Source organism: Typopeltis vanoorti, chromosome 3, assembly GCF_054136105.1.
Source record: "Typopeltis vanoorti isolate ZY-2024b chromosome 3, IOZ_Tvanoo_1.0, whole genome shotgun sequence".
In the NCBI taxonomy this organism is placed as follows: domain Eukaryota; kingdom Metazoa; phylum Arthropoda; class Arachnida; order Uropygi; family Thelyphonidae; genus Typopeltis; species Typopeltis vanoorti.
The window spans coordinates 104,859,721-104,882,468 of record NC_143551.1 but is presented as its reverse complement, the minus strand read 5'-3'; the positions used below and the strand labels follow the sequence as shown (position 1 = coordinate 104,882,468).

At 35.8% G+C, this 22,748-nt stretch overlaps 1 protein-coding gene across 1 annotated transcript in view; it reads right to left on the bottom strand.

The window, feature by feature from the left end:
* Window positions 1-22,748, bottom strand: part of LOC150108438 (urocanate hydratase-like) — a 286,428-nt gene that overhangs the window by 12,080 nt on the left and 251,600 nt on the right. The window contains exons 19-20 of the mRNA XM_090415848.1: window positions 16,877-16,958; window positions 4,267-4,315 (exon numbers count right to left, since the gene is read on the bottom strand). Of these exons, the coding sequence (XP_090271974.1) occupies window positions 4,267-4,315; window positions 16,877-16,958 (131 nt within the window). The remainder of the gene's footprint in view (window positions 1-4,266; window positions 4,316-16,876; window positions 16,959-22,748) is intronic.

The following is a 22,748-nucleotide window of genomic DNA, read 5'->3' as shown; positions in this document are numbered from 1 at the left end:
ATATCTCAATAGCACTCTTTCAAGGGACAGTTAATATACCTTGCACAAGCCATATAAAATAAAAATAAGTTATTTATTAAAATAAAGAGCCAAAAGGTTTCAGTTTGGTGATGCAAAGTAATATAAATAAAGTGAATATTAGATCCAGCATTATTTCAAAGCCAAATGTAGAAACTATGAAAGTTTCATAAAATAAGTTGACCAGAGAGCATACAGGAGCATACTCGCCAGCATTCACGGCCTGGTCAACTTATTTTTATTCAACTTTCATAGTTTCTACATTAGGCTTTGAAATAATGCTGGATCTAACATCCACTTATATAAAAATAAGTTATTTTTAAATAACAAAAAAAACATCTGTATTATTTCCGTTTTTTTAACTGGATAGAAAATCAAGAGCATGGTTTTTTTGCTTCTATGTTCGCAATATCTATGTCATTTGAGAGTAATAAACCCTGTTGCATATCAGTTCAATGCATTTCTGATGATGATTTCGGAATTTATGCATATAAGCATTCAATACCTTTAACTTTAGTATTTATCATTATTAATCCTTGGGACTAGCTTATGGGACACACCTAGAGGGAATATCCTCAGGACTACACATGGCCTCTGCTATGGGTTGATCTAAATATTGACATTTCCAACTATAAACATCTAATATCAACATAAGCTCCTACATTTTTCACTTAAGAAACTCTTCTAGTCAAGAGTGAAAAACTCTAGTTAAAGGTTTTTAATTTTTTTTTTTTTTTTAGAAATTTGCATATTCCTACAAAAAAAAAAAAAAAGTAAAATAAAGACTACTAACTAGTTACATTATCAGTCTATGAAAAAAGTGTGTATCAAAGCAGTTACAAACTTGAATGAAAAAAAAAAAAATACAGTTGGATTCCTGGAATAATCATAACTTCAAGTGTACTTCTGTTCCCATTTGTTTTGGAGAATAAACACAGATCGAATGCAGTTGAGGACCATCAAACTTTATGCAATATATGAAAAAAAAATAACAAACTGAAAGATGAAATTATTTATAATTATTTTATACAGAGCTGGAGTTTTCATATTTTCTGGTGAACCTCCACATCAAATTAATTGATAGAACATTAATCTGAATGACTAAGTAATACACAATGTTAATTTTTTTTTTTTTTAATTTTGTGGCAATGTTTATAAATGAATTTTTTTTATTTGATTAGGAAACTTTTTGCCATTTGGAAAGACTAAATCCAACATTTATGGCCAGAGGCTTGAACATAAATAATTCAGAATATAAAATCATAAAGACCATTAATCACCTTACCAGCCATTATGGATCAAATACACATCCTCATACGCTTCGTATCCATCATATATTTAAATGTAATATCAATGGTATTACAATTTTAATATGCACTTCGCACCCATGATAACTTTGACGTCTATAGACGTCTTGGCTGGTAGCATGGTTATCATTGAGGACCTCTAACGGACAGGTGAAGAATACAGCCTTTTTATGCCTTCCAATGGTATGGCCTATTACCACAAAAAGAACAGGACAAATAAGTGCATATTCTTGTTGTTGTAAATGGATGTCTTCCTAGTTGGAGATGACTTCATTTTATTGGAGGTTTGAAGTGACTGATTTCTTTGAGACTTGAAAATAATATTTGTTTCCCTATGTCAAGTTACCAGCAGACAATAAGTATCCTAGTTGAAAAGCAGTCACCTTTACTAGATTTGCCTCTTTTAGTAGGTAGTGGAAACTAAAACAACAACTTGAGAGAAAAGAGTCATCCCCTCACCTACAAAGTACACATTATTAGACAAAATTAAAGAATGAAGATTATTTTAAAAGAACTAAAAATAAAATCAATATAAGAAAACTAAACAAATAAAAAAATGGATGTGCATGTAAACCAAATGACCAACACCTGATACCTTAAACAATTAATAAAATATAAAGCCGAGTAGAACTCAAAAGAGGCTATTAGATTAAAAAAGAGACTTTTTTAATCTAATAGCCTGGAAAATAGATCGTAAAGTCTATGTCCATATTCAGCATTATGATGAAGTGGCTGATGCCATGGGCTGTAGAGCAGGGTTCTTGCTTTGATTCTCTCACTCTCTTTTCATGCAGTGTAATTGAAATCCTTCAAGGGAATGTCAAATGTGCTCGAACACCCAAAACCTCCATTGAGAAGCTTCCTGATTGGTGATGCACAATCTCTTATGATTATGGGGGTAGTCCAGTAAGCTATAAGAAGCATGTCATAGAAGTCGGACATGTTGCCTAGAGAGCTCAGACTAAGTTTTCAACTAATTACAGTAACCATAAAAAAGTACAACAAATGCTCATTGTTACTGTGGTTAAAATACCTCTCTCAAAATTTAACTTGAATAAAAATTAAAAATCCCAACTAATAAAATATAAAAAATACACTTCAACATTTACAGTATATAATTCTAATATAAGCAATGTACATCATCACCTACAGACATCTTGACCATACATCTTGAACTCCATTTTTGATTGTGGTTAATGGATATCAGCAAGTTGCATATGGGGGGTTGCGGTATCCCAAAAGAAGAAAGGTACTAGAGGTGTGCTGAAGGAGTCTATTTTGGTTCCCTTGTTGTTTAACTTGCACATTGATGATATTAGGATAATTTTAACTGAAGATTTTAACTGCATATTCTAAAAAACTGGGGAGAACAGGAAACTTAGCCAAAAATTCTACAAATAATAAATGTTTCCCCAACATAAGTGTTATTCTGTAATAATTTTATCATTATGTTGTCTACATAAGTTTCAATATATTCTAAAAAACTGGGGAGAACAGGAAACTTAGCCAAAAATTCTACAAATAATAAATGTTTCCCCAACATAAGTGTTATTCTGTAATAATTTTATCATTATGTTGTCTACATAAGTTTCAATATTTAGATCTACGGGGGAAAACATGAATAGGTCTTTATATCCATATGCAATCTCACCATCATCTATGTCAAAAACCTGACACTGTTAATGATACCGGGACAATTTTAACTAAAGATGTACAATTGTTTGCAGATTCTACAAAACTGGGGAGAACAATTGAAGTACAGGAGGAATTGAATAGATTGCATGAGGATGAATAGAACTGTCAGTTCAGTGTTGCAAAGTATAAGGTTCTGAAATTTGATGGGAACAATGGGATGCAAGGTCTACACTTGGTGAGGAGACAAGAAATCTGCATGGTGGACAAAGAGCTGAAGTTTCAAGGGTCACATTTCATGAATTGTGAAGTCATCACATCAGATAATGCAATGATGTAGAGGACCTTAAATTCAGAAATAAAGAGGTTCTATTGTATAAGGCTTTGATCATGCTTCATATAGAGATTACTGTGCATAAATTTGGTCATTTAATTTTCATGGCAATGAGGATATATTAACTATAGCAACTGGTGTTTGGAATGTTAGGTATAAAGACAGGTTTACAAAAAAACCTTTCGTGGGTAGGAATGAGATTATGTAATTTGCAAAACCTTGTGAGGAGAGAGAGGATGTGATTGATGAGATGTTTGTTACCAGGTTAACATAGAATGGAAGAGGGGGGGGGGGTAGAACAAGAGTCCATTCAAACTGTATAAAGACATGAACAAAGAAGTAAGTAGCAGGTTCTTTGAATGGAGAGGTGGGTGGAATTTCATGCATTGCCTGACAGTGTGGTTAATATGGACATACTGAATGAGTTTAAAGCACAGTTTGATGAGCTATGTGTGTGTAACAGTGTACTTCCTGCAATAGGTCAAGTGTTAATAAGCACAAGAATTTGTCTGGGAGATAATTCATACATATGTTATAACTAAAGGCAATATATAATCCGGTTTGGTTGGGCGAGTGGTTAGCGTATCTGCTCTCCAGCCAAAAGTCTGCGGGTTTGAATCCTGCTGTAGGCATGAATGTTTGTAATGGCGTGGGTGTAGATGAAGAAGGTAGTTGCGAGTGGAGTGGAAATGTAGAGTAGATGCCCTCCCTCAATGAGTCTTTGGACTCCCTGGAGGTGTTACAATAATAATAATCCCTAGGAAATTTGTTGTCAAAGGAAGAACAAGTCACAGACTCAGCTGCTCTCAGTATACAGAAAAGTAGAGTCATAAAGTAATTTGTTTGCAAATATGCATGAGTACAATATAATTTGAAGGAAAACAATGAATGAAATTTCTTGTGAATTAATTGGTGCACCTGTCACCAGTGGTATTTTTAAAAAAATTTAGATACTTAAAAGCTTTAATATCTTACTTCTGTTCCATCTAAAACTAATCCAAATCCTCCATTAATAACTTCTCCCCTGAAAAAAAAAATAAAAAAATAAAAATAAATATATATATAAACTTTATATATACAAACATCGATATAATTAATGAAAAAATGTAACAAGAAATAAAGCAGAAAAACAATTGAAAAATTAAACAAAATATAGCTTATAACATGTACTGCACTCGGTTCCATGAAGCCCTTTGGAAAGACATGGGCTCAAATCCCATCTAGAATATGAAAGCTTTATCAGTACTTTTCAAATGAAGGAAAGTTAGCTGATCTAATATATGGAGGTAGCAGGGTTCTGCTCCTGGAAACTTGGTTTTTTCATCCCATAACCAGGCAAACTAGTCAGAAGAACACATGAAATTTACACACCAAAATATATATTTATTATTATTATGGGTATCTCCATGGAGTCAGTAGACTCATCGTGGGAGACCCAAACTATCAAAACAATATCTATCATACCTCCTTTTGAATTCATTTACAGACAAAGAACTCACAACTGAGTCAGGCAATGCATTCCACTCATTGACACTCCAGGTGAAAAATATAGTTATCTCACACCCTTGTTAACCACACTTTCCTTAATTTCCAGGGATGACCCTCTTGTTCTTCCATCACTATCACACAGCTGAAATATTTCCCCTGCATCACTCTTATAAAACCTTTTAGTAATTTAAATGTTTCCATCATATCCCCTCCTCACCTATCAACCAACCTCTGCAATCCACAAGCTCTCAATCTATCAATGTAAGGAGCATTTTTTACATCACTCACCAACTTAGTCACTCTCCTCTGAACCCTCTCCACAACCCCCTTATCTCCAAGGAATCCAAGTGACCAGACTTGAGCACAGTAATCCAAATGTGAAAGTATCAATGCCTTATAAAGGGGAATAATAACCTCTTTATCTCTAGATGTTAGTATGTTCTTTAACAACTAAGTAATCCTATGTGCAATCTTGGCCACCTTAGCAATGTGCCTTCTGAATGTGCAATCTCCCTATCCCCTCCCCCCCCCCCCCAAGTCCCTAGCCTCAATCTCTTGGAGTACCATTCCATCAATGTGGTACACAGCTGGTAATCTTTTAATCCCAAAATGTATAACTTTACACTTTTCCACATTGAACTGACATCCATTACCTTTTGCCCATTTTGCCAGCTTATTTAAATCATCCTGCAAACTCTCAACATCAGCTTGATTTTTTATTGCACTACCCAACTTTGCATCATCAGCAAACACTGAATATCTCCCTTCAAGCCATTTCCTATATCATTTATGTACAAATTAAACAATAACGGTCCAAGCACAGAGCCTGAAGGCACCACTGGTCACCTGCCTCATCCTGCTCCTCCATACACCACTTTCTGGTATCTCTCCCTGAGCCATTCTCTTATCCATGTCACCAGTTTAGTATCCATCCCCATCTGCTCTAATTTACGCAACAGTATTCCATGGGGTATCCTGTCAAAAGCCTTAGCAAAATCCAGAAGTATGACTGTGTAGCCATTTCCCCTTGATGTCATTCTATCATAAAAAGTTAATAAATTGTGTTAGATTGGTAACTGCTGTAGAATACATAGTCAAAGCATTCAGTGAGCAATTCATTCGTGTTTCATTGTGATCAGCACGAAGTAACGAGAAGCTCAAGTGTAGAGCAAATGGGAGAGGTTGGCTTACTGGTGGATAATAACCATAACTTGAGGATTTAGCATCCTCAAGTTATGGTTATTATGGTTATGAAAGCCAGTCTAGGTAAGTCATGGGCTTAACATACCTGATATACTGCAAATTACTATTATTATTAGTGTATAACATCACAAGATAGAAATGCAAATTACGTTCATAGGATGATGAAAATCTGAATAAAATTAACATTATTACTCAAGTTGGCAAACTTGCATTTCTATGAATTTGTGATCAGTGCTGGAGCTAAACATCTAATGCAACCAAGTTGCAAATTACAGAAATGGGGAAGAGGAGAGCATAAATGATATATGTAAATTTAGAAAAATCATACTTTCTTTTCTTGTGATTTTCATGTGGGATATTATATTATATTCTTGTAGTCATTTTATCTTCAATTAGATTAATAATTCTTCTGGTCAGTTATCCAAAATAATGATCATTCTTGATCTAATAACAGATAGATACTCATAAACTTATATTATTTAGGATAGTAAATTACCTCCATACAGTGAATGAATGGAAGTAAAAAAATAATAATAATCGTGTTCTTGCATGAGAATAAATTGTTTTATACATATTCCCTAAAGTAACTTATAAATTTCCTGTCTGTTAATGTCGAACAATGTTAAGGTCATAAATATAGTTGAAAATATTTTAAGAAAGATGCTAATAGATAGAAGTTATGATACCAATATATAAGACCTTGGTTTTTATTTATTCGTATGGGGTTCCCTCCCCCACAATTCCTCCGCCATCCCTTAGGGCTAGTTGAGCCCTCCTAATGAGGGATTAAGTATGTATTTTATGACTGTAGATTCGTGTGTGTGTGTGTGTGTGTTCATGGGCTAGTTTGCCTGTTCTGAGGGATAAAAAAACCCTCTACCTATGTATGAGACCAGCAAACTCACCTTTAGTCAAAAGAGACCAGATAAAGGTTCCTCACTTCACGGACAGGAATCTAACCCAGGTCTTTCTGACCAAAGGGCTTCGTCTATACTGACTGAGCTACGGAGGCTCTTAAGACCTTGGTCAGACCAATGCACACTCTGAAAAATTTTCAGATTTTTATCTGAATTTCAAAGATATATATATATATATAGGTACAAGAAAATCCTGAAGAGAGTTCAGCAGTGAATAGCAAAGGTAATATCTGAGTTGTGGAATGTTAACTATGAAAACAGGCCAAGAGAAGTAATCTGCAGAGCATGAACAGAAAAGGAATGATGCAAATGAAAAAAATTGTTGAGAGGAAATTTCCAGATGGATACTGCTGGCATCTTCCGAGGGGAAGAAGAACATGGAAGTGATGGTGTTCAATTCCTGAAAGTTATATAAGGAGGTGGCGAGAAAGGGAGGTTTTTTTTTTTTTTTGCATGGAACAGGAAATATATGGCCAGAAATGCCACATATTTTATTCTCCACTGAATGTATTTCATGGATCCCATGATGTGACCTTGACTCCATGTGAGAGAGCCAGTTGCCTTTCAGTGTGTTGTTGCTTCAACCACTGTACTGGCCTTGATGCATTTACACAATGATAAATACATGGCTATGAAGTGTCCACTGAAATTAAAATAACATGGATACAATGCATAAATGATTTTACATATTTCATCCATATGGTCATTTGGGTAGTTAATGTGGTCTACTTTTTGGTGAAAAAGAGCTGATACAGCATGCATGGTTGGCCAAGATTTTTAATTCATCATCATCAATTTTCTATCCACTGCTGGACAAAGGCCTCCTCCCCCAATCCTCCATTCATTCCTATCTTGAACCTTTCTATCATGAGTTCCTGCCATCTCTTTGGTCTTCCTGTAGCTCTCTTTCCATCTCTAGAACACCATTCTGATATCAACTTTGTCCATTTTTGAGTGTTACTTCTTGCAATATGACCTGCCCATTGCCATTTGAATCTTTTAATGGCTGTTATAATGTCTCTCACCCTAGTCTTGAGTTCTGACTCAAGTATTGTGCTTTCTATGTAGAATAGTAATAATGAGTAATTAACTTTCCATTTTTCCTCTGGATAATCCTCAGTTTGGTCATTTTTTAGTCAAAGTCCATTACTAAGCCATTGCAAAAAAGCTGACGCTAATCATTATCGACACCTGCCTATCATAGAAAATGATTATAGCAGGATTATTAAGTGATCACTTTAAGAGGATGTAGGATCTAGGTGACAGAGAATGACATGACAACAGAGAAAGATGAACTGGAGGTACTAAGGATATAAAACCTCAATGGGAATACTAGATTGGGACTAGTTTGAACAATAGCTTATATACTGCTTTTTATTATTATTTTTTAATTATTTCACACCTCCAGGGAGTCTAAGACACATCGAGGGAGGGCACCTACTTTACAACTTTCCATTTTCCATCACTCAACTTTCACCCACCCATCATCCACCAACCGCATCATTTACACCAACGCCATCTACTGCCCACCACCACTAGTATTTTCACAGACAATCACAAATATCCATGCCCATGGCAGTATTCCGCAGAACACGCAGCCTTTTGGCTGGAGAGCGGATACACTAACCACTTGGCCAACCAGGCAGTGTTTTGGATAATTTCTCTATTCTTTCATTCAATTATTAATCTCACTCCCCACCTTACCTGCTTTGCTTGTTCTGTTGTCTACTTCCATTTTCACTAAAAAATGTGTCTAAATAGCCGAAATATTTTTTGTTCTACATTGTGAATGCAGCTGAAGTTCTCTATGTTCCTACATATTTCATAGTTCTGGTCTTTTTATTGCTGCCATATTCACTACAGCTGTTATTCAGTTTAGTGAGAGAATCCTGGCAACTTGCACTAGTTGTGTTCAGGAGTACAACAATATCTGCATAAAGTAGATAACTAAGTTTGATATCTCCAATTCTAATATCAGGTTTAATGTGACTTTCTTTCATAACGTAATACATATAGATTATGGATAAGAGTGGAAGTAATGTGCACCCTTGTTTACATCTAATTTTATCAAACCATCTGCCTGTATTTTTTTCAATTCTGACTGCTGACTTATAATTTAAATACAGCTGTTTTGTTTTGTATAATGTTCCATTTACACCATATAATTAGTGTTTTGAAAATGCTTTTCTCTGAGTCTTCTGTCTTATGCCATTTCCAGATATACAAAACTTAAGTACAGATCCTTATCATATTCCCATTATTTCTCAACTATTTGCCATAAAGTGAAAATTTGATCTTGACCACTTCTATTTGGTATGAATCTAGAGAAATTATAGAGAAATACCTCTATAATTCTCACATTCAGCTTTACAGCTTCTTTTTTTTTATAGATGGGAACTATGAGCGCTCTACTCCAATTATCTGGAATTTAACTTACCCAGGCTCTCTGAATTATGCAAGTATAGCCACTGCAAAACTTTCATACTTACATATCTGAGAATTTCTGGTCAAATATCATCTACTTCAGTGATCTTTCCACATTTTAGGCTTTTGATAGCATTTATCACCTCAAGTATAGATATGTACTCTTGTTTGCATTTTTATTGAATATTTTATACTACTGTTCTGTCATTGTTTCTTTCATTTAACAGTCTTTCAAAGTAATTACTCCAGACATCAAGAATATCCTTTCAGTTTTCATATCATCTTCAATTACTTTTACAGTACTCTTTCCTCCATATCAGCCTACTGAATAGCTTCCAGAATATTTTGTCCTCTTCCTGATATTTATCTTCTATTTTCTTACTGAAGTTTTTCCATAACTTCTGTTTAGCTGCTTTTATGCATAGCATAACTCTTACATTTTCTCTGTATTCTTTTAGGGCATCTGTCACTTATTTGCTATGATATTTTGGTATTTTTTCTCCTTCTTCTCCCAGACTGCTTCTTTAACTTCTTGTGTACACAATAGAGCTCTTATTTACAGACAACTTCATCACATGCCTCCCTAGCTGAACCAATCAATCTTTCTCATTCATACAGATATTCAGTTTCAGAGCTTGCTAGTAAGACTCCCAGGTTTGGTTCTTGTTTTTTTCCTTGAATAATGTATGTATATATGACTCTACAGTTTACCTGATAATGCTGCTCAACATATTGTTCTTTTCAATGTGATATTTGTTTTTATCCTACTTAAAACAGAGGGCACTAGTGAGCCAAGCACTAGAATAACTTATCTGAATCAAGAGCTCCTGATTCAGATAAGTTATTCTAGGAATAATTAATTATATATGCGTAATTGTTTGAGTAAGAGCGGCTGTAAATGTTGTGTGCTAGCGGTATTATTAGTGCGGGGGATTTTTCTTGCCTAAACTTAATTACGAAATCGTTATTATTAGACCTAGTAACCTGCAGGGAAAAAATAAAAAAATGGCAGCAGCATTGTTATTCCATGATTTTAATTTGGATTTCAGTCGTTTCGTTAAGTGTGAGGTCTGTTATATGTATTCCTTCAATTACATAAATGATTTGTGGATGTTTAGCGCGGATGGAAGAAGGATGTGTGCGAAGTGTGACCTGAATGAGGAACTGATGAATGCAAATATGAAATTGATGACAGAAAGTGTTAGTACCGATTGTGTCACGAGTGCACGTTTGAAAGAGTAGGATGGTGAGAAAGAGAGGCGAAAAAATGTTAAAAAATCAGGAAAAAAGAAAAAGAGCGATTTGAAACCGTAACGCATGTTAAAAGGGACGAAAGTGAGGCGAGAGTGGTGGAAAGAAACGAAATTGAGAGAACGAATGAAAGTAGAAATGGCTTGCCGCAGAAATTGCAAGTGAAAAAAATCGAAAGAATAAATGATAGCGAAAAAAGAATGAATGATGGCAAAAGTTGGACGCATGTTGGACTGAAAGTACTGAAACAAAGAAAGATGAATGAGAGTAAAAGTGAGAAGAATGATAGTGAAAGTTGGATGTATGTTGGACCGAAAGTACGGAAACAAAGAAGGATGAATGAGAGGGAAAGTGAGAAGAGGGGGTCGAGAATTAGAAAGTGTTAGAAAGATTTAATGATAGAGAGAATGTGTCGCAAGATTCGGAAAGTGAATTGGATTGGATGAGGCAAGAAATGAAATGGATGCAGAATGAAATTAAGAGAATTCAGGTCAAAACTATTAAAATAAATCATGATGGCATGAAAGAGTTAACATGAAAGATGAGCGAGTGGCGTTGTATGGTGACTCCATTATTAAAGGTGTGCTAGAGGATAAAATGCACAAGGTATGTTTTCCAGGCGGTAAAATGAGTAGAGTGATTGAGGCATTGGATATGAGGTGGGAGTGAGCAAAAGAGTTAATTGTATTAATTGGTACAAATGATTGAGAGAGAACAAAGAGCATGTCAGAATGAATGTCAGGAGGCTGCTTGGAAAGATAAAAGAGAATAGTGTGACAGGAAGGGTAGTCAATGTGTTTTCTAGGTATGATTGTGGTGAAATGAGGCGAAGAGCAAGGATTATGAATGATATTCTGGCTGAAATGTGTGAGGAGATGGGAGCACAGTTTGTTAATGTGTGGAATGAGTTTGAGGGCCGAAGTGAGCTGTATGGGAGCGATGGAGTGCATTTGAGTGGTTATGGTGTGAGTCGCTTGGAGAGACTGCTGCTGGAAGGTAGAGAAGTGAATAGAGAGAATGAATCAGATCGAGAGGGGGGGGGAGTGATCTCCCAGAGAGCAGGAGAGTAAGATAGGAGAGATTGAAGAAGTGGAAATGAATGGGGAAAGTGAGTGGTATGAATATAGAAAATGAGAGAATGGGTGTGCAAGAGGAGCAGAGAAACGGGGAGGCTCAGGGTGGACAGGGGTACACAGCGTGAGAAAGGTGGATGCTCCAAGAGGAAGTGAGAGCATGTGTAGGCAGGAAAGAAATTGGATGACCAGGGATAAGAGGAAACAGATGAAATTGAAAAGGGTTCTAAAATGAAGACGCAGAAAGGGAAATGGCCCCAGTCCAGCATGGAGAGATCACATCGAGTGAGTGGTATCAGTGGAATTAGCTGTAGATCCAGAAATGAGCTGTCGTGTTTGTATACCAATGCTAGAAGTATAAGAAACAAGGCAGATGAAATGGTTGAACTAATTGCGTCTGTTCACCCAAAGATTGTCGGAATAAGTGAGACATGGTTAGATGAGGACGACATCCTGACAGGAATAGAGATGGAAGGGTATGATACGTTTCGTGAGGATAGAAGGGGTAAAAACAGAGGGGGGGGGAGTGCTATTGATGATAGAGCAAGAGTTATGCCCATACAAGGTAGAGATGCAAGAGGGAAATAGGGCCAGTGGTTTTGAGGCAGTATGGTGTGAGATAGAGGTGAATAGAATCAAATACTTGGTGGGATGTTATAGACCTGGTAATGTGGATGGTGGTGATAGTGAAATGTACAGTCAAATTAGCCAAGCAAATAAGAAAAGGGTGATCATTATGGCAATATAGACTGGAATGAAGAGATAGCAACTGGAAGTGAAGAAAATGAGTTTCTTGAGTTTTTCAGGTATAACTACCTCAGGCAGTATGTAACAGAGGGCACACGAGGATTAAGGGTCTTGGATTTGGTCATCTCATCAGAGGATGTAATTATAAATAAAGTGTCAAATCATCCACCAATTGGTGAGAGTGACCATGAGGTGATTACCTGGGTGGTTGCCAGCAATGCAAGGACCCCCTGTGAAAAAAGGGTATATGTGGAACTACAAGGGGAAGTGATTATGAAGAGCTCAGGAGACAGCTTGCGGGTGTAGCATGGAATGAGGAGTTAGCTGGAAAAGAGATCAATGCAGCTTGGGGGATTTTCAAAAACTATTTAGTAGATGCAATGTCTAAATGTATTCCAAGGGTGAGAAGGTTAAATGAGGTAGGGGTGAGATGGATGAATAAAGAGATTAAGCATGCGATACAGAGAAAAACGGCATTGTGGAGGCAGCATAAGAGAAGTGGAAGTAACCAATTTCATGAGGTCTACAAAGACCAGCAAGGAGGGGTGACTTGGTTGGTGAGAGTAGTTAAAGAGAGGTATGAACAGCAGTTAGCTAATGAAGCCAAAAAGAATCCCAGGGAGTTCTTCCGATATGTAGCCAGCAAAAGAAAGAATGATTATGGAAGGATGACATCGATTGGAGGAAATGGTATAAAGACAGCTGTTGCTGAATGTGTTGGAGATACTTAATGAGCAGTTCATAAAGATCTTTCAACCTTGTGAATGTGACTTCATGGAGAGAGGGATTGAGAGCAGTCGATGATGGGGAGGAGAGACTGACTGTAAGTGAGCAAGAATTGTTTGGGGAGTTGAGTAAACTAGATGTAAATAAGGCTGTGGGACTTTATAATATATCATCGCATATTCTGAAGGAATGAACCAGAGAGTTGACACCTGCCTTGACATATTTTTTTAATACGAGTCTTGCACTTTCGTCAAGTTCCTAAAGAGTGGAAGGAGGGCAAGATTGTGCCACTTCATAAAGGAGGTGATCGAACTCAAGCATCAAACTATAGGCCTATCTTTGTGTCAGGGTTGTGGTTAAATTGTTGGAGAAGCTTGTGAGAACTAGGATCCAGAGTTGGGTTGACAACAATGGTATAATCTTTGATGGATAGCATGGATTTGCTAAAGGGAGGTCATGTTTTAGTAATCTACTTACTTATTACAATAAAGTGACTGCTTCCTTGGACAGAGGAGAAGGATACACAGTAATATACTTGGATTTTGCAAAGGCTTTTGATAGAGAACCTCATGATAAGTTGACAGTCAAACTAGAGCAGATGGAGTTGGATATTAGATTAGTGCATTGGATTGGAGACTGGCTATCTGATAGGTATCAACAAGTTGTGCATGGAGTGCGATATCCAGGAAAAGGAAAGTCACTAGTGGAGTGCCTCAGGGGTCTGTGTCAGGGCCATTACTATTTAACTTTTATATTAATGATATTGGCAAAGATTTGGATGGAGATATTCAGTTGTTTGCAGATGATGCAAAGTAGGGACGAACCATAAAGAGTAGTGAAGATGTTGTGGCCTTGCAAGAAGACTTGAATAAATTGAGTGATTGGGCAAGCAAATGGGGATGTGAGTTCAATGTTGCAAAATGTAAGGTTTTAAAATTTGGAAAACAAAGATTGGATGCAGAATTTATGCTTGGTGAGAATACATTGTTGGAGGTAGAGGAAATGAGAGATCTGGGGGTGATAGTGGATAAGGATCTAAAATTTAGGGGACACATCGCCAAAATTGTGAAGACAACACAAAGACTTCTGGGAATGATGCGGAGGACACTGCGTGTAGAAGTAGGGAAATTCTTGTTTCATTGTATAAGGCTTTGATTAGGCCACACATGGACTATTTTGCCCAGATTTGGTCACCTGGTTTCCAGAAGGATGAAGAGATGTTGGAAAGGGTCCAAAGGCAACTGACTAAGGTAGTTTCTGACCTCTGGAATGTTGAGTATGAGGAAAGATTGAGAAGATGTAATTTGCAGAGTCTGGTGGAGAGAAGGAAGAGGGAAGATATGATAGAGACCTAAAAGTTGGTAAGGGGTTGTTATAAGATCAATTGTGGAGAAGTTCTACAGAGAATAGTGGGAGATCAGGGGAGAACCAGAAGTCATCCCTGGAAATTGTATAAAGAGGGTGTGAGTGGGGGAGTGAGAGGTAGGTTTTTTTCATGCAGAGTTGTGAATGATTGGAATGCCTTGCCTGAGAGTGTGGTGTCTGCAAGGAGTTTAGTGTGTTTAAGACACGGTATGATGAGATGTGTGTGTGTGATAAAAGGACCTTCCAGATGAGTTTTTGACTCCATGAGGTCTTGGGAAATAATAATAATAATAATAAAAACTAAGTGATGATCACTTCCAGTTTCAAATCCTCTGTATACTCTTGTATCCTGAACCATCATAAAGATATCACCATCTATAATAACATAGTCAATAAGGCTGTTCTTGTTTCTTCTCTCCACATGAACTTGTTGCATATTCTTATGTTTGAACACTGTGTTAGTAATGAGTGGTTTGTATCCTCAGCCCAAACCGAGATAGGTGTTACTAGCTCATTTCTCTAAATATTCCCAGAATGTTTCTATATGCCTAGTGGGATTCATTTCCTACCCTACAGTCTAGATCTCCAACAAGCATCACTTTTTCCATTTTCATTATGTCAGCTACCTGCTCTAATGACTTAAAAATTTTCCCCTTCTTCCTTAGGAAAACCTTCTGTGGAACCACAGGCACAAATAACATTGCTTATTATTATTTTATTATTAAATTTTTATATTAAAGTTTATTATTTTTTTTGTTAAATATTATCACTATTCCTTTTCCTTGATTGTTATTGTCTGAATATAATATACTATACTTTTATTTAGTAGGTTCTCACCTGTTTTTGTCTTCTTTGTCTCAGTAACACGAGTTATGTCAACATTGTACTTTTCCAGTTCTGCTAGTTCAATTTCCTTTCCATTAATACTCCTCATGTTGATGGTGCCTATCTTCATTTCTTCTGATGTTTGGCATGTTGTTGTCATCTATATATGTAAATTTGGAGTTTGTTATAGTAGCTGACTTTTCACTGTTCACTGCAGTTACCTGATGAAAACAGCAGTGCCTTTTTTTTAACCAGGTAATGTGCCCAGGTAACACGAAATGTCATCATTAAAAGTATATCACACAAAATGTGGTATACTTTTAAGAAGACCACAAGATTTGCTGCCCAAACTGGTTGGTTCTTCTGGATTTAAGTAGAAATTACATAATCCATTATTACAGTGCTATTGGTTTATTTTTAGTTTAAGATATATTCTTTGCATTACGTAATTTGTAATGAGACCCTAAACAAGCTATCATTTAATGGATAACAAACTTGTAGGTATCATCTTATCGTTTTAATTTCTTGCAGTTTCCTTTTAATCACATATGGAAGAATAATTTTGATGAATGCCAATGGTAGGGAGGTAACTGAATCAGACGAAATAGTATAATTATTTTGTCACAGTTATGCGCCACGTCGGGACCTTTTCAATGCCGGGCCCATGACAAAAGTCTCAGATGTCACCACCTCTCAGCAGCCTTGATCATAAGTATATGTGAAGATATGTGTGAAGTTGAAATTAACAGACTGATATATCTGATAGGATGTGCTAGTATAGGTCAGGGAATGTACATAATACTGATTGTGAAATGCTTAGGCAAATCGGTTGAACATGTTAAAAGAAGGTGATTCTAATGGGAAACTTTAATTACACGAATGTTGATTGGAAGGTGGAGATTGCATATGAAAACAAGGAGGGTGAATTTGTTGAATTTCTGAGAGATAAACATCTTAAGCAGCACATGACAGATGCAACTAGTTTTAGAGTCTTGAATTTAGTGATATCTTCACAAGATGGGGTTGTTAATGTAAAGCAGGTGATATTATAGGAGGCTCTGTAGTCAGTTAGCATCAGTACATTGGGTAGATGAGCTGAGCAGAAAAGATGTTGATAATGCATGGAAACTCACATGGCAGTATCTAACAAAAGCAACTTTTTTTTTTTTTTTTCAAATGGACAAATGTTATATTCTTTTAATAATTCTTATCATCGAACATTACTCAGCCAAACTTATATTTTAGCATAATTATAAGAAAGAATCCATATGTAGTGGGAAGGGAGGTTTATTTTTAAATTTCTGTCTTAAAATTAATAAGAATCCACTTGTTTTTGATCCTAGTTACAAAATGCTTTTGTAGAAATCAACTTCTGAGCAAATGAGAAACTTGGTAAAATATGTAACATTTTACAACCTTGTGTGGTTCATATCGTCTTTTGTATGCCAGCAAGGTAAGAAATTATATATAGTTAAAATATAATTTATATAAACTATGTATTCAAAAGTCTGTGAACAAATCCTTAAGGATCACGAGAAAACAAGCTGATTAAATATTATTACATACCATCCGACACCTCCTCCATTATGTAATGCTATCCATGTAGCTCCTCTAAATCCATTACCAATACAGTTTTGAACTGACATGTCTAAAAAAAAAAAAAACTTCACGTTTTATTTGAGGAAACTAATATTAGTTTCCTCAAGTAACATTATCAAGCAATGTTACTTCAGAGAATTCTAGCTAATCAACTGTACACAGACTAAAAAAAATAACTTCACTTTAAAACACCGTATAATAAATACAGACAAATCAGCTAAGAACACAATTAACAAACAAACAAAAATATATATATTTAGAGTGGTTTTATATTTATAGTTTTTATTTATGTGTGTGTGTGTGTGTGTGTGTGTGTGTGTGTGTGTGTGTGTGTGTGTGTGTGTGTGTGCACGTGCGCGTGTATATACGAGGGTGGTCTGGAAGGTTCTCGGCCTGGACCATAGATGGCAACACTATCAGCAAGAATTTTTTCCTAAGTTGGTACATCTGTCAAAAGCATCCATGTGAAATTGCAAGTCATTCTATCACTTGCAATGAAATGGATAAAATTGAGTATCGTGCGGTTATAAAATTCTTTATAAAAGAAGGTTTAACACCAAAAGAAATTCATTCGAAGTTCCTAAAAGTTTATGGGCACTCTTCTCCTTCATTTTAACAATTAAGAAATGGGCTGCCGAGTTTAAATGTGGCCAACCCATTTCTTAATTGTTAACCAGCTTTGAAGATGATCCACGTGAAGGACGTCCAAAAAGTGTAACAACACCAGAAATCCTTGATCAAGAGCACGATATGGTATTAGATGACCGGCGAGTCAAAGTGCATGAAATTGCGAGCTATAGGCATTTCAAAAAAATGTGTAGCATATATTTTGCATGAAGAATTGCATGTAAAAGCTTTCTGCAAGATGGGTGCCGTGCTTGCTCACAGCAGATCAAAAACGCACTCACATGAAAATCTTTGAACAGTGCTTGGAGCATTTTAACAAGAATAAAACTGATTTTGTGCATCGATTTATTACTATGGATGAGACTTGGATTCACCATTATCCACCAGAATCCAAACAGCAGTCAAGACAGTGGACAAAAACTGGTTGTTCAGCACCAAAGAAGACAAAGTTGTCCATCAGAAGGAAAGGAAAGGTCATGGCATCAGTGTTTTGGGATACTAAAGGCATTTTGTTTATTAATTATCTTGAAAAGGGTAAAACAATAACTGGAGAATATTATTCCGATCTTTTAACCAGACTAGACAAAAAAATTCATGAGAAAGGACCTGGTTTGCAGAAGAAAAAAATCATCAGGACAATGCACCTGCCCACAAAAGTGTTTTGGCAATGGAAAAATTAAAGGATCTGCACTATGAATTATTGGAACATCCATCCTATTTCCCAGATTTGGCTCCCTCTGACTTCTATCTTCCCAAAACTAAAACTCTTCCTCACTGGGCAGCGTTTTTCTTCAAATCAAGAGGTGATTGCAGCTGTACAGGGGTATTTTGCAGATCTTACTGAGAACCACTACAGGGAGGGGATAATGGTGCTGGAGTATCACTGGAATAAATGTATTAGTTCTTAAGGGAGATTATGTTGAAAAATGAGCATAATTTTGAAATTATAAATTCGTTTTTTCATTGTTAGGCTGAGAACTTTTCAGGCCACCCTCGTGTGTGTGTGTGTGTGTGTGTACACACAGGACCGGCGCAAAGTATTTTTCTTGTGTGTGCGATTAATGTTCGATGCCTTTCCAAAAAAGTTTTTTTTTAATAAAGTGTGAATAAAACGAACAGGAAATGAAAAATAAATGAAAACCGCTTTACAGTATAATGTTATCTACGGATTAGTCCTGTTTATACGATTTTTTTCAAGTTATATAAATTTTCAAAATAATATAAAATAGTAATATAAAGTTAAGAGATTTATTCAAATATTCTTTACATTAATTTTGCATTAATAAATAAATAAATTTTGAAGATCCAACAAAAATAGATAAGAGAATTTTACAAGAATATTTCGCATTGGACTCAAGGGTTCACCGATTATTTTGTGGTAAGCAGACTTTATTCAGTAGTAAGCAGACTTTTAGGGTCGGACTACATGAATCCAATCCAATTAAAATTAGGATATGGCCCTTACACAGAACTCAACAATTAATCATAAGTTGATTTATGATACATCAAAAAATAAAGAACTATTTTAGGTATATTTTCATAAATTTTAATAAAAAATTACAGTGATATAATCGGGTCCAGGATGCAATTTCAGAATTTATTTGTTCATTTCCAGGAAGATCTGAAGGGGCCCGAACCAAAGACGATGTACATTCATAATTATATGTACCATTCGTTGTTCGTTTAAACTCTTATCTCATATTTTTTGACATCTTTTAGGCACCTTTTCTTCTGCGGAACCTGTGTATATTGCACACCTCACATATGCCACCAGCCAGGCCTGTATATATATATATATATATATATATATATGAGAGAGAGAGAGAAAGAGAGAGAGAGAGTGCAGAGATAGCAGAATGGAGGTGTCAAGTAATAATACTTATCATTCGATCAGAAAAAGTTCTTTCTCATTCTGTCAAATGAACAAAAGAGATTTAATATGTCAAAAGTGCTTAAAACAAAATTGGATAGGAAAAAAGAAGACATTTTCTTTCATTTTTCTTGGTCATTAGTGCCTTAAAAAATCAAAATGCTAAGATGTATCGACTTATGACAAGGTTCAGTTCTGACGATACGAATGCAAGTTGAAAAGGCTGTAAGTCAGAAATCAATATATGAATCATAAGGATATGTTAACAATTACCATGCTTAAATGATAAAATGTGTAGATCAGTTTTTGTTATATCTGTAACTAATTTTACTTTGCCTATATTAAAATAATACAATGTACAAATTATAACATAATTGTATACAGTATCATGCTGTAATAAATAATGAAACATTTCTGTACATGTTAATGTGCACTTACCAACGAAATAATCAATTCAAAACATAGAGAAAGAATAATTCTTCAAAGCTGCTACATTATTGGACAATTCATTAGTAGAGAGGTCCGCGTGGTTAGCCTAGTGGCTTTGCACTTTGCAACCATATGCCTGGGGAAGGAGTGTCCTAGGTTCAATTCCCGTCGGTGACGTGAGGAGCTGAAGGATCTTCCTCAGCCATAGCCAAGTTAGTCGGTCTTGGGCGTGGACAGCAGGGTTTTTTCTGCCAGTTCATCTGAGGTTTTTTATCCCGCAAGCAGGCAAACTGGCCTTGTGAACACACAGGGATACAGTCAGGAATATTTAGAGGCATAGGGCTAACCATCTTATCCTCGTATTTCGGCTATGAAATCCAGGCATGCTTGGAAGGCTGTGGGCCTTAAAGCCATTGAGATAGGATGAGGGGGATTAGTAGAGAGGCTAGATAATCACAAAGCATTCTGAAGATAGTTCACTAAATGCAATTTGTGGGAGTTCTAGTCTCATATTCAGGGAGGTGATGTGATCTGCATTATTTCGCTCAGTCTGCAGAGTTTGCCTTTACTTTTCTGCATAAATTTTCTTTCCTGTAGCAAGTAATTGCAACTTGCATCATTCTGCTTTGCTAAATCTCTCTCTCCATGTTGGGGTCCATTTCATCGAAAAAACTGAATTGCCTTATTAACTAAGGCAAATGCCTCAGCTAATTTTTTCACTGTAAACTTTTTTAAGGGAGCTTGGCATCTTCTTGTTCTGCTTTTCTCTCTCTTCTTCTGCAACTTTCTGTGCTTCTAGTTCTATAACACCTTCAACTGAGAGCTTTTCTTCCACACAACTTCCACTAACTGCTCTATATCTTCAGTGTCAACCTACAACTCTTTAACTAGCAGTACTATTTTCACCAATCTCTTTTAATGTTTTGCCAAATCCTCTGAATGTATGAACATACATGTTCAGCAGTTTCTTCCAAACACCATTCATACACTCTATAGTCAACCTCACTTGTTATAAGATCAATGGTGGAGAAGTTCTACAGAGAATAGTGGGAGATCAGGGGAGAACCAGAGGTCATCCCTGGAAACTGTATAAAGAGGGTGTGAGTAGGGGAGGAGTGAGAGGCAGGTTTTTTGCATGCAGAGTTGTGAATGATTGGAATGCCTTGCCTAACAGTGTGGTGTCTGCAAGGAGTTTGAGTGTGTTTAAGACACGGTATGATGAGATGTGTGTGTGTGATAAAAGGACCTCCCAGATGAGTCTTTGACTCCATGAGGTCTTGGGAAATAATAATAATAATAATAAATTCTTTGTACAATTGCAAGATATATTCCTTCCAAAAAAGTCTGAGGGTTTACTCAGCCTCAGAGCAGCAATAGCATGAGCAAAAGAAGGCAGCAATAACACTATGGTCTATGGGTTGCAGGAGTGAGGTGGTATTTGGTGAACATGTTAACAGGATGGCTGTTGTAAGTTTAAGTGGCCATAAATCACATACATTGTAAGTCAAGGACTGACTGTCTGACAAGAACTGCTGATAGAAAGCTAGTAAGTGTAAACTTAATTATGTAGTAGTATCAGAGTATTCTGTATACTCCTTGGAAGTGTAACTATCCGTAACCTGTAGATATCCTTCTCATGTGAAGAATGAATGTCTTGTGAAGATTTACTGGACTAAACCACGAAAGTCCCAAATTCCAATTGAACCAATGTTCAGGCTACTACAATGTGAAAGATTGCCAAATGTTGGTTAAGCTTGGTCAGTCTGCAGCATCATGCCCATTACATATGCCTTCATACCTTTTTTTTGTTAGTAGTGGTGGACATATTTCCCAACTACAGTCATTAAACCATCAGGCTGGAGATCAAAGGTTAATAATGCTGATAATTTTAACTTGAACTTATGGAATGAGATAGTTACATTGGAATTAAACAGGATACCTAAGAATTTCTGAAGCTGTTTAGAACTTCTGAATTCTCTGCATCAGTGTTAATTTATTTATTTTAAATTAATTTTACTCCTATCAAAAGGTATTCTAACTAATAGTAGTCTCTGAACTTTACAGAATATATTGGTATAAATTTCAACATAAAAGATTAATATAGAAATAGAAGTTAATATGGTTACATATGGCTTACTGTTATATGGTTATTTCAAATCAGATGTTCTTATGGTTAGTTGCTTGTTATTATTTCATAATTTTTGCTGAAGCATATTCTGTATTATTTTTATCTAAATTGCTGTAGAATAATTCTGGAAAAAACTCCAGCAATAAGAAGTAATTAATGTAACATCTGGATTATTAGATAATGATAGAATTACATTTGCAGAACTAGAACTCGAAAGAAAATAGCTGAACCGATTAAGATGTGGAGACCTTATTAGATAAATAGCAACAGGGATTTTTTAATGGGTAAACAATGGGTGGAAGGAGGTCAAAACAGAAGGCCACCTCTGAAATTTGTATAAAGATACTTATGTGTGGCAAGAGAGATGTGTGGAGTAGATTTTTTATTTTGAGAATGGTTGATTTATGAACTTGTTCTAAGTTCATAAATCTATGAACTTAGAACAAGTTCATAGATTTATAAGCAAGTTCATAGATTTATGAACTTGCTTATAGTCTTGGAAGGACTATAAGCAAGTTTACAACGAGTTGTACAACAGATATAAAGCGCAAGCTATAAGAAGGAATAGTGCAATATGAAAAGAGAACAACATATAAATCACAATTTTATTTGGTGAAGCAAGTAAAAACTCATTTGCTTGCTTCAACTAACCATAAATTAAGAAAACCATATTAAAAAATTTAGTGAGTCATTGGATTCTGTGATGATGATGATATGAACTAAGATAGAAGAGTATCTCATTTAGTGTATTCATTAGATGAGTATTATTTTGGTTGATAAAAATA